Genomic DNA, 13,806 nt, shown 5'->3' on the forward strand with positions numbered 1-13,806 from the left:
TATTATGGAATTGCACACCTGAAGCCTATATAATTGTATTAACCAATGTCATCCCAATAAATTCAATTAAAAAGTTTTTTAAAAAAGATACAGAACAGGTATTCTTACATACCACTAATAGAAAATGAAAATTTGTACAACTACCTTTGTAGCAACTGATCATCAACATTTAAAGTTGAACATATAAACACCCTACACCCAGCACCAACAAACACGTACAAAAGTGTTCGTGTGTGCATAGTATCGCTGTTTATAAATAAGGAAGAAAAAGAGAGCAGGAGGAGGAGAGAGTAGGGAGAAGGGGAGAAGGAATGGAAGGAGAGGAAGAAAGAAATCAACAATCCAGCAACATGAGAATGGGTAGATAATGGTATATTCCTAAAAACATTGTATCTAACAGTGAAAAAGAGATCTACAGCTATATGCAAAACATAACAATTCTGAGAAATTTGATATTAGATTCAGTGTAATATACTTTTATAGTTCAAAAATAAGCAGTTATACAATATATTATGTAGGGATATATAAATAATAAATTTCTTATAAAAATAATAAATATACGATTCGAATTAGGGGTTAACTGAGAGGGAAAAGGGTCAGGATATGGAAAGGCATATCAAAGTGGCCTCAAAAATAATAGCATCCTGGTTCTTAAATTGTGTGATGGGGTCATATGGAATTATTTAAAATTATTCTTCATTTACATATATTATAGATATCAAATATTATAAAATGTAAATATTCACCTGATTTGTCAGGATATTAATAGCATAAATTTCAAAGATCTAAAAATATGCTATTTAAAATAATAAAAACTCCGACACCAATATAACTCATACTTCCAAATGATAATTAATACAGTAAGAATGTCTTCCTTGATGGTATTTGTCTTTTTTAAAATTCTTATGATAGGTCAGTTCCCTGCTTATAATAAGACTATAACACAGTTATGTTTTTCAACAGTAAGAATGTATTTAAAGAGTCAGTATGACTTAAAAGATAAACGTTAGAACATATTTTAAATTTACCACAATGAAAGTTCTCAAGGTTAAATAGTGCATAAATACTTTTTCAAAATAATGGAGGAAATTAATTTCTAAAAATGTTTACCCAGCTAACTTCTTTTTTGTATGTGTGTGAGAATTAGGTAAAGAAGGTCAATATTTGATTTTTGGAAGAGGAACACATCAGTAATGTGAGGTATGGGGGCCCTGATTGAGCACCTATTTTAAAATGGCTTAAATAACTCAATAAGAGGAAGTGAGCTATAAGAATTTACAGCTGAAGGCAAACTAAATAGGCAACGAGAGTGGAAAAAAGAACTATAGGTATGGGGAACATATTGGGGGGATGTCAGCGGGGAGGGGGAAGGGGAAAAGGGAGGGAGATGATGCAGGAATTAAGAAGCATAGTAGGAGGGAATGGAGTAGACAGGAAGAGGTTGAGAAGAACTATATGCACAACCAATGGACATGGACTAAAAGGGGGGGACAACTGGAGGGAGGGAGGCCACTGAGTGGAGGGGAGCAGAGGGAAGGAAATTGGGACAACTGTAACAGTATAATCAATAAAACATATTTTTAAAAAATTTAAAAAAATAAAAATAAAAACTAGACAAGAAGGTGCAAAAAAAAAAAAAAAAAAAGAATTTACAGCTGAAAAGAAATGCTGTACTTTTTCAATTTTCCCACATATTTTATCATGAAAAATTATTTAAAATATCAGTCTCCATATACACATAAAATATGTGCACATTATGGAAAGTCCTTACTTTTTCATTCTAAAGTATGCTGATGCTCTGTTTGTTGGCAACACAGGATTATATGGATCGGCATCCATGCCTTTGGTGTAGCATTCAATTGCTTCATCGTATTTTCCTTGTTTGAAGTATTTATTGCCCTGAAAAAGCATACAAGTTAGATATATACAATTATAGAGCCAATTTTTTTCAATATTATCCATCTCTTTATAACTCATTATCTGTGTGATCAAGGCTAACAAAAAGAAAAGAGAATGAGATAAAATAGTCTTTTACAAGTGTTGAAATTCACTATATAGTCATAGCATGGGCACAGTCCAAGAGTCCTGGCAGAAAAATAAGTAAAATATTTAGCATTACATACTTTTCATTGACAATAATAACCCACAGAAATGTAAACAATAAAAGGTATCAAGATAAAGTTTATTCTGAAAAGAGTGCCACCTTCTTGAAAAGCAATATATTTCATTTTATAATAATGAGGCACTCCTCAGGGAGATGAACATTCCAAAAAGTAACCACAGATGGACTCAGATATGGAAAAGTGGAATATAATATTCATGTTAAGAGCGACACGCTGATTTTAGGTTACTTCAGTCTACTACTAAAACCCTGGAATAACCCTCTGAAGTTTATTAATAATATTAATCCTATTTTACAGATGAGAAAACTTAATACATGCAACTTAAAGAGCTTGTTACAGGATCTGAACCCAGGTAACCTAGTTTCAAAACATATACCCCTAGCCACTAAGCTATCCTGCCTTCTGAGAAGAATATAGCCAATAAACAACTTAAAGTGTGAACACCCCTAAATTATGTTGAAGAAATCTTGGGATCCACATGATTTTCTATATATCCTGCCTAACTGAAGGAACCTAAAGCTAACTTAAAAGTACCTTTTCTTTTAGAGCAAGGGCCTTTTGTGAATCTATATGAATTCCATCTTCTTCTGACTCTGATTCTTGAGACAGGGAATCATGGGTACTCTCTTCTTTGTCAAGTTCATCAAGAATACTTTCCTGAAATCATAAGTAGAAGAACATGCTCATAAGTACATGAACATTAAAAAATAAAAATACAGAGAAACAAGATGGCGGAGGAGTAAGTGGAAGCTACACTAACTTCCTCCTAGAACTAGTCTGGATTTACAATGTAATTTTGGAGAAATCATCTGGAATAACGAACCGAACACCAGCTGGAGAGAAGTCTTATAACCACGGAGAGACAGAAAAGGCCGCTACATCACAACGTGACCGGTAGGGAGTGCGGAGACGTGGAAGGGCTGGCTGGGCTCCCACGGGTGGCAGCTGAAGGGGCTGAGAAACAGCTCAGCAGCCGGGGATTCCCCCTGAGAAGGGCAGGGTCTAAACCCCCAGCTGGGCTTCCCAGCCTACAGCGACAGAGTGGAAAGTAAAATAGTATCAGCTGTGAAAAGCGAAAAGCCACAGGCTTTCTTGCTAGCCGGAGAGAAACAGCAGGAGAAAAAGAGCTCTTAAGTGGATCACATACGAAAATATTTTGGCCACCACTTACCCTGGGCTCAAGCAGAGGGAAGGCAGAGAGGACTGGAGACACTTGGGGAGAATTTGGCACGGTGGCTTTGAGGGGAGAACTGGAGGAGCAGCTGACTGGGTCCCAGTGCTGACTCATCCCCAGTACTGCGGGTAGACCATTCCCCTCCAAGTGGCGTCAGCCTGAGGGGAAGCAAAAGCCCTGCCTACAGGAATTAAGCTGCCACACCCACAGTCCTTAAGCCTGACAGCTAATCACAGATTGAATAGATTAACAATCAAAGAAGACAGACAACAGCAGTAGATCCCTGGAAGTCTCCAACAGGCTGCCTAGGGCCAGACTGGTACATGATCTGACGCCACCAGAGGCAGATCCAGGAAGTGCAGATCATTCCAAGAAGCACCAACAAACAATAGGAGTCAAAAAAATGGGGAGACAGAGAAACAACCTCCCATCAAAAGGAAAGGTAGAATCCCCAGAAAGAGTGCTAAATGAAATAGAGGGGAGCGAACTATCAGATATGGAATTCAAAACATGGATTATGGAGAAGCTGAATGAGCTCAGCGGAAACTTCAAAGAACTCCAGAAAAACTACAAGGAACTCACAGAAAATTACGTGAGCATGAAAAAGGACATAGAAGCTATCAATAAGAGCCAGGAGGAAATGAAAAATACGATCTCTGAATTGAAGAACACAGTAGAAGGAATTAAAAGCAGGCTAGAGGAAGCAGAAGATCGGATCAGCGAGCTGGAGGACAACCTACACAAAAACTCCCAGACAATGCAACAAAATGAAAAAAGACTGAACAAGACTGAAGAGGTTCTAAGACAGCTGCAGGACAACATGAAACGTAATAATATCCGTATCATAGGAATTCCAGAAGGAGAAGAAGAAGAGCAAGGGATAGAAAACCTCTTTGAAAAACTAATGACAGAAAACTTTCCTAACATGACGAGAGAAAGAGTCACGCAAGTCCAGGAAGCACAGAGGGTCCCAATGAAGATGAACCCCAACAGGCCCACTTCAAGACACATCATAATTAAAATGCCAACATTCAAAGACAAAGAGAGAATCCTAAAAGCAGCAAGAGAGAAACAACTAATAACATACAAGGGAGCTCCAATAAGGCTATCATCAGATTTCTCAGCAGAAACACTACAAGCCAGAAGGGAATGGCAAAAAATATTCCAAGCAATGAAAAACAAAGGCCTACAACCAAGAATACTCTACCCAACAAGGCTCTCATTCAAAATGGAAGGTGAAATAAGGAGTTTCCAAGACAAAAGAAGGCTAAAAGAATACATCTCCACCAAACCAGCATTGCAAGAGATGCTAAAGGGTCTGCTTTAAGAAGATGAAGAAACAGAGAGACAGAGAGGAACATGAGTACAAAGGGGGAAAATGACAATGAATAAGTACTGAAAGAAAGAAGGAACCTCTACCATTTGCAACAACATGATTGGAACTAGAGAGAATTATGCTTAGCGAAATAAGCCAGGCAACAAAAGAAAATTACCTTATGCTGTCACCTGTTACAGGAAACTAATGAACAACACAAACAAATGAGCAAAATTGAACCAGAGGTATGTAAACAAGGAATAAACTAACAGTAACAAAGGGGGAGATGGGAGGGAGAGAAGGGGTAAGAAGGGGAAGGGTCTAGTCAAAGAACATGTATGAATGACCCATGGACATGGACAACTGGGTGGGGACTGACTGTGGGGGGGGGCAGGGTGCAGGGAAGCAAGAGGGGGAAAAAAAGTGAGACAACTGTAGTGGAAAAACAAACAAACAGAAAATTTTTTAGTGGGGGGGGAATAAAAATATAAAGAATAGAAATGCAAGTTCAGTGCATATTAGAAGGACAAGGATTTTCCTTCCGATAAGACAGTCCTACAGATTTAGAGACTTGTATGTGGGTTATGTTACATAAATTAACATGTGTTTTCTGTTTTCAAAGGGCATAAGCCTACAATCTCATTACCTGAGTGATTATCTGTATGCATAGGCCTCACTTAATCCTGTCTGCATTGCTGCCTCCTGAGACTCAATGGTTTGGCTGAACTAAGTGGCTGGGTTGGTGAAGAATGGGGTGGTCTGTGGGCTTCACTTTAAAACTGGTTTCTCTTTTCTATCCTAATGGCTTGGACAGAAAAAGCCCAGAGGCCTGAGATGGGGGAAACCTAAAATATTTCCCTCAGTCCAAAATAAGTATAATGGGCAAAAGGGTTTTGGACAGGTGAGATGTACCTGGCACACCTTCCTCCAAAGAAGCCCTTCTTTTCCCTAATGTGGGACATTGAAAAATTAATACCTGTCTTTTGTCATCTAGTGGTTACGGATTAAATGATGTCCTTTAACCCTGTTGCCCCCAGAATACAACAAGGATGCCAGCCTGTCAAACCAAGCATGCCGTTGTCCAGAGACAGCCAACCAACCTGGAGTCTGCACGATCCTTCCCCTTGTGGGAAGGCCACCCTCCCCTCCACATCCCCACTCTTATTAGGGATTTCTTGACCCACGGGTAGGTAGGACGACGACCATGTCCAGCTTGAAGCAGCTAGAGGAGCTCGAGACCTTCATCCATTGTCCTTTATAAGATTGTAAAGGGTCTTAAGTCTGAGAGGGAGGAATTGTTATTTTTTATTGTTAAAATATTTAACTAATTAATTAATTAATTTTAAAAAAAGAAGAAGAAGAATATATGAAAGGGTGAGGCGGGAGAGCTTGTATGTACGACCCATGGGCATGGACTTGGAGAGGGGATTGTTGGGGAAGGGGGGTGCTGGGCGGAGGGGAGCAAAGGGGAAAAAAAAAATTGGAACTATTGTAACAATATAATCAATAAAATATACTTAAAAAAAAAAAAAAAAAAAAAAAGACACTCAACAGAACTTAAATTGTTATGCTCTCAAGACCTAAAGGCCTACAAAAGCAACCGAAATAATTTCTCACTGCTAGGTTACATATAGAGAAAAAGGTACCCTTGTTTAGAAAACCAAGATCCAAACCACTTAAAGAATCTGACTTTGAACTCATAATCTAAATTAATCTACACTCTACCCCTAAATCACAAACTGTTAGCGATGAGGTATTATAGTTTAATGTAAGTAAAGTTTGCAAGCAACCCCAAAGTAACATAACAGCAACCAATAAGAAATTGTTTTTTACTAAAAACTTTCTTTTCTTATTTTTAAAACAACAATAATTATTTATAAAGTACTACTAACTCCTAATTCTCACAACAACCATTAAAGTAGGTATAATTACCCATGATTTTCAGTTGAAGGAACTGAAATATACTGTCTGGTAGTATATTTCAAATTATAGCTGACTCTACCAAAGAAAATATATAATAGGCTAGTCCAGCAATTCCCATCTCTCTGCACTCACACATTTTCTTTCATGGTAATAAATCATTTCATGAACCCCATATTTTTAAAATCATATCTTTATCATATATGATATATTTTCAGTAAGATTTTTAAACCAGTAAGCATTAAAAAGTTCATTAAAGCTCATTTAAACAAAAACTAATCATTATATAAATGAAATGCTTTTTGCATTTAACAAATAACACACTATTTAAAATAACTTATGTTAGAAAAAAGTGATCAACTAAGAACAAAGTATGATCTATGCTTAGTTTCACTCAATGAACATTTAAAAATGGACTGAAATTCAGCTATGTGTTTTAGCATGAAAATTCTAAAAATGCCACCAGCCTACCAACATTAAAGCCAAGGCTGTCAACTCTGCTACGCTGACATGTGTAGAAAATCAATGGCAGCAGAGCACTAAAGCAGCTGCTGAGACCTGAACCAGAATGGAATGGTAAGCAAATACCTCTATCTTGTATATACGTACACACGAGAGTGACAAGGTTAAGCAATGCAGTACAACCATGATGCACTGACCACACAAAGCTGGAGTTCGATACCTGTTGAAGGAGTAAATGACTGTATAGAAAACACCTCTCTAAAATATCATCTGAGATGGTGTCTTTCAGGAAAAAGCATTATTAAGATACCAACTTACACAAACAAAAAGGCTATATAAGAACAGGTAAAGTTACAAAAAATGTAAGCAGACTATATAATACTGAGCAGAGAATAAATCACATGTTCAGAAAGTATCATTTCCAACAGCAATAAATTCAAGACCCAAAATCGTATTTCTCTTACATCAGGATAATACTGAAACAGATGGCAAACTACTTAAATAATAGTGCCAGCTCTCTTGAATCAAATAGCCTTGCTTGACTTCATTAAGAAAAATTCAACTGATTTGGAAAACCATTTGTCAGTATGTTCTAAAGCTAAATGTATGTATAAACTATAACCCAGCAAATTCCACCACAGATGCTTATATCTATCAAAAGACATGTACAAAATTGTTCTTAGCAGGTTTACCATAAAAGCTCAAAACTGGAAGTCCAAAGGTATGCCAACAGAATGGATATACAAATTGTGATATATTCACACAGTGAAATTCTGATCAGCAATAAAAAAGAACTATTGCTACTGACAATACAAATCAATCTCAGACAATGCTAGCAAAAGAAGCCAAACACAAAAGAGTGCATACTGTACATTTACATGAAGTTCCAAAACTGGCAAAACTGAGCTATAATATCAGAGATCACAATAGTGGCTACCCTGGGAGGTAATCAACTGAAAAGGGAGCCTGGTGGGATACTGGAAATGTTCTGTTTCTTGATCTGGATTGTGATTTCTCAGGTGAATACATGAGTAAAAACTGAGGCAGCTGTACACTTAGATTTTTCGGACTTTATGTATATCTCAATAAAAACGTTAAACAGAAAAGTGCAAAGAATAATAAAGACAAAAATTAGAACAGTGGTTACATTTGGGGTAGAAGAGAGAAAAGAAGATGGGATAGGAAAGACGCAAACTGGCAGCTTCATTAAGACTAGAAAAATTCTCTTTAAATTGGATGATGGGTTCACTCACACACAAGGGTGAGCAAAAATAGGTTTACAGTTGTAATACAAATAAATAATATAATAATTAGTAAATAATAATACAAGGTCCTGGCTGGTGTGGCTCAGTGGACTGAGTACTGGCCTGTGAACGAAAGGGTCGTCAATTCAATTCCCAGTCAGGCACATGCCTGGGTTACGGGCCAGGTCCCCAGTTGGAGGTGTATGAGAGGCAAGCACACATTGATGTTTCTCTCCCTCTCTAAAAATAAATGTATCTTTTAAAAAAGATAATAATAATAATACGAGAATAGGCCGTTTTGGCTACTCACAACTGTAAACCCACTTTGGCACATCCCAGTACACTGGACTTTTTGCTGAGTTGAGCTATTCTCAGTCTGGTAACTAAGATGGCACTTGTTTTTATTAAGTGTAATGCAGGTGCTTATGTTATTGCTACAGTGTATACATTCACCAAAAGAACTTTTGATTTTATATATGTAGGTAGGCAGAAAATTAATGTGCAATAATTCTTTAAGCCACCATCAGCTGACTCTTTACCAACAGAGGTCTGACTGGTTTCTCTGATGCCCTTCAACTTCTTGCCCAGCATTGTTTCTTTCTTTACAGGGTCGGACAAAAGTAGGTTTACAGTTGTGAGCACACAAAACAAAGTTTATTCTTATATTATTATTAATTATTGTATTATTTTCCATATGAACTGTAAACCTACTTTTATGATGATTCAGAACATGTATCTCCACATGCTATTTTGTATGAATCAAGTTTTACATAATAAACATGTTTTAAAAGACTAAAAGGGGATGTATATTCCAAATGAACCCAACTAAATAAACCCTTAAGTTGGGTCAGACTCTAGAATAAGGCTGGGCTACAGGTTCCCTTTCACAGGTTCCCTGACTTGACTTAGAGCACTGGGTAGAGGGCTCTGGGCAGAATACTGGTTCTCCAGTTACACTGCGTGTCATGGCAGGAGACAGAAAGCATGCATTACACTTTGCTCTCCCTGGTCTAGAAGGATGAAGCCCACCATCCCGGGATTAAGACAGACCTGCATTTATTGTCATAAGTCCCAGCCCTAAGACTAGATACAAAGGCATTCTTTTTTAGCTAGTATAAGGAGGAAAATAGGAGAAAAGAAAAGAATCCTGGCTCTTTTAGCCACTATTCACTGAAAGAGGACTATAGGAGAAAAACTAATCTGGTTAATTGAAGAGCTATGTAATTAAATTTTTATTACATATAAAATGTTTAGAAGAGAAAAAAACTAGTTATTATTTTTCACTTAATCTATGACTCAACTAATGCCAAGAAAATTTTACTCAAATACTAAAAAGCACATAACTAAATTAACTTACCACATCAAGTTTTGCCCATGCTTCATAATCATAAGACTTTATCCTGTTTTTTGTGTTTTCATCTTTGGTTTTTTTAGACAACTCTTTCGCTTTACCTTTCTTCTTTTTCCTAAAATTCTTATTTCGAATAGGAGGTAAATTCTAGAGAGAGTAAAAAAAAAAAAAACATTTTGAGCACGACTCTATTAATTTTTTGTGTAACTAGCGATGCTTAAAATTTTCACTAAATTATATTTCATGTAAGAAGTATTTTTAAATTTAATTTTCAAATTAAAATACCAATTAAATTTAATTGGTATTTAAAAATACCAATTTACCACCCTCATGTATAATAATTTATGCTTGAAAAGTTTAATTCATCCTTTGACAAATGCTGAACATTATTCAGTAACAAGAAAAGTCATTAGCCAGAAATTTTAATTATACACTTAATTTGCAATCCTAAATTCAAACTTCAAAAACAACCTGATCTTCGGCCTTAGTACAATCAGCAGTAGTACAATGGCAAACTAAACTGCCTCCACATCATTACATGTAATATGAAAAACACAGTCTTTAGAAAAATGTTTGATTGAACCTAGGTACTATGTTTTAATGGCACCAGTGTGTTAATGTCATTGAGTATATATTTATATATGAGATATAAAGACACACCTACATATTTTATGATGCTGTTCATTTAAGACTTATCATATGGTCTTCCTTTCACTAACTATTCACTAAGCTTTACAACTCTTACTATAGTTAATACAATTATTATACTTTCAAAAGAATTTTCCAAAATGTTGGCAGAAAACAAATTACTTCAATTTCAGTATTTTCACAAACCATTTTAAAAGGTGCTTTATTTTTAAATAAATAGTTTTGCTGGATTCTGAAGTACGAATTTAATTAAGAAATTTACCTCCTCAGGGACACCATTCTGTCTTCTTAGTTCCATATCTTTTTTTTTAATATCTTCTTCCCAGTTTTCTAAATCCCTCATAAAGTCTTGCAATTCTTCAGCATTTTGTTTCACTTGTAGTTGTAATTCAATTGCTTTATTAGTTGAAGTCATTATGGCCTGCAGAGTTTTAACCAACCAACCTCTAGTAAGAGATCGGTCATAAATGGCCAAGATACATAGATAGAAGAGAGTCTAAAATGATACTGAAGAAAGAAAACACCGGTATATTATTTTTAAAAACAGTTAATGTGTGCTGAATGAACAAATTAAAAATAAAAACAAGTTTAGGCATCTCCACAATGCAATATGAATGAAAGGCAATGGGGAAGAAATCAATAAAATTAACCAAGTAGCCCACGGTAGCAGGCTGGCTGCTCATCTCTGGAGTTAATAAATTTATCCTAATTAACTCCTTTTTCTTTCAACAGTTATTGAACTTCTGTTATGTGCTAGGTCCTGTATCAAGATTTAGGAATGCAAAAACAAGTAAGACAAAAGTCCCTTGTCTAGTGAAGAAAATAAAACAATCAAGTACCGAGTAACAAAACATGCCAGGTAAGTTTCTCAGCCCTGCGACTGTTGACATTGTGGGCAGAATCATTCTTCATTGGAGGGGACTGTCCTGTGTATTGTAGGATGGGTGGCAACATCCCCGGCCTCTACCGACTAGGTGCCGGTATTACCACCTCCTCTCCAGACTGTGACCACCAAAAATGTCTCCAGACATTGTCAAATATCCCCTGGAAGGCATAATAACCCCTGGTTGAGAACCATTGTGCTTAGATATATACAAATGCTATGAGACTGACCACAAAGGACAGGCATAAATCAGGTGGCAGAGTGATAGGTTCAAGAAAAGTCCCCAGAGGTGGAGTTTCAAAAAGGGCCAGTAAGTGATCTACATGAAGGAGTGGGCTGGCAGAGCAAGGGGCTATGAGGGACTCTTCCATGGAAGAGAAGGCTAACGAGGTGGAAATAAAACAGATCTTGAAATGCCAGAAAGCTCTGTGCAAGTAATAAGCTGGTAAATTAAAAGGGACATGATGACTGACTAGACTGAGGAACTAACTGCGGAGCGCGGAAGACTTAGTGTCTCATATTTTCTTGTTTGGGAACCTGGTTAAATTACTAGTGACTTTTTGAGTCAGGAATCACAATTTTAAAAGATAAGAGGTTTCAGGATTGTCAGACAAATGAAAAGACAGATATTTTAGTTTGGGATATGTTTTATTTCAGTGTTTATGGGACTTCAGGAGGACATCTTAGTAGGTAGTTAAAGAAGGCTAGTTATAAATTTGGGCGTCACTGGCATAAAGGTGGAAGCCACAATCACGGGATCCGGACATGTTGAATTACTATGACTACTGTGGCGGGGGGGTGGGGGGGGCTGGAGAACACTAACATTTAGGAAACAAGCCAAGGAAGACATGCAGATATAGGAAAAACCGGCAGTAGCATCTCAGGAGCTGGGAGAAAAACTCGGAAAGCACCATTACAGAAAAGTATTTTTAAGAAGGTGGGACAGGTTAGCAGTACCAAATGCCACAGAGGTTGTAGGGGCGGAAGAAAATTTTAAAGATTGAAATATAGTCTTTATATTTACTCATATGAAGATTATTGAGTTTCAATAGGATTTTTTTTTAAATGGAAATAAAACGAGCTGAGTAAATGAGATTACTATACAAAAATGAACGTAATTTTGTCTTTGATAATGTAAGATTGCTCAAGTGCCACATAACCACATCTGAGTTGACAACAGACCACACATACAACTATGGTCCCATAAGATAATAACGGAGCTGAACATTTCCTACCTCCTCACTAGGTGGTAGTGACATCGCAGCCACTGTAACACGCTGCTGTAAACAAATCTACTGCATTGACAGTCATATAAAAGTAGAGCACATAAATTATACAGTACATACTACTTGATAATAATAATAATAAGCTATGCTACTGGTTTCTGTATGTAGTACACCATACTTTTTACCATTAGTTTAGCATGTATTCTTTCTACTTATTAAAAAAAAGTTTGCTGTAAAACAGTATACCGTGTTACACCAGCAGCCTCATACATCTCGTGTTTATCAAGACTCTTCCGTCATTTTCTCCTGTGCTTGATTTAATCAAAGTTGTTTTGGACAGTAATATGCTGTACAGACTCGTAGCTTTGGACTAAGAACACTATGTAGCCTAGGTGTGCAGCAGGCTGTACCAAATTGGTGTCTAAATGCACTCCGACTCCCATACAACTGCAAATCGCCTATCCACGCATTTCTCAGAACTATTCCCAGAACTATCTTCATCTTCATCGTTAACAGTTCATGCTAGAGGGGTCTGGGGACAAACACGGTAAAAGATATAAGAAAAAGGGTAAGTGACCGAACAAGATCACTGAAGGATGAGAGCGGATTCCAAGCTTAAAGGAGGAGGGAAAGGGGGAGTTGGATGGGAGAGAAGTGATTAGAAAAGGGATCCCTTTAGGGGAGGAAGAGATGACTGCAAACGCACGTAGGTCTTCTGCAGAGCCTAGACTCAGAAACTAAGTGTAAGCTCCTTTTGAGCAGTGCCCGTGTGTGATCACATCTGAATATCGCTTTAAAAAACAAAACTAGTACAATGCTTTGCTGGGGGACTCAAAAAATATGAGTAAAAGTGTAGCAAGCCACTGAGCTGCTGGGAGTGGGGGGGACGTCAAAAACCCTTTTCATTTCACCCATCACCTCTGCTACTTCTGCAGGCCCAACTACTGTCACGGAGCCTGCGAAGGGGCTGACCGACAAGCAACCAGAAACTTTCAGCGCTTGGGTATCACTCTCATCATACCCAACATCCAGGCACGCACAGCACAGCCACGCCCAAAGGGAGCGGGTCCCATCGCGATCTTCTCCCGAGCGGGAGATCTACCGTCCTGACCACCGCAAATCGCCCGACGTCCCGGACAGCTGGGGTGCGGGACCACCAGCAAAGGAGAACGTCCAGGCCCGGGCGCGCGGGGCGAGTCCCGACGAGAACGCGTTCCCGGGACGCCGCTACCCAAGACACTAACGCGGCAACCCATGCCGCACGCCGAGGCCCGCCCGCGCCGCTCCACCCAGGACCCACGGCCGCGCCCCCTTCGCCGGCCAGGAGACCCCAAAGGCATCCCAGGAGACCCCAAAAGCGTCCTCGGAGATAACGGCAAAGCCGACTCACCTCACCAGGCCGTTAGGTCCCACACCCCCGCGGCGTCCAGCCCGCAGCAACTCGCGCCGGACCCCGCCTC

The 13,806-nt window shown here is 38.2% G+C and overlaps 1 protein-coding gene across 1 annotated transcript in view; it reads right to left on the reverse strand.

Annotated features, from left to right (window-relative positions):
- The window catches only part of RPAP3 (RNA polymerase II associated protein 3), a 37,068-nt gene extending 23,262 nt beyond the window's left edge, over nt 1-13,806 (reverse strand). Inside the window, exons 1-5 of the mRNA XM_090273056.1 lie at nt 13,737-13,806; nt 10,500-10,744; nt 9,596-9,736; nt 2,658-2,780; nt 1,772-1,899 (exon numbers count right to left, since the gene is read on the reverse strand). Coding sequence (XP_090129182.1) covers nt 1,772-1,899; nt 2,658-2,780; nt 9,596-9,736; nt 10,500-10,652 — 545 coding nt within the window. The 5' untranslated portion in view covers nt 10,653-10,744; nt 13,737-13,806. The remainder of the gene's footprint in view (nt 1-1,771; nt 1,900-2,657; nt 2,781-9,595; nt 9,737-10,499; nt 10,745-13,736) is intronic.

The sequence above is a fragment of the Furipterus horrens genome, unplaced genomic scaffold (assembly GCF_987537825.1).
Source record: "Furipterus horrens unplaced genomic scaffold, mFurHor1.1.pri manual_scaffold_4, whole genome shotgun sequence".
Taxonomy (NCBI): domain Eukaryota; kingdom Metazoa; phylum Chordata; class Mammalia; order Chiroptera; family Furipteridae; genus Furipterus; species Furipterus horrens.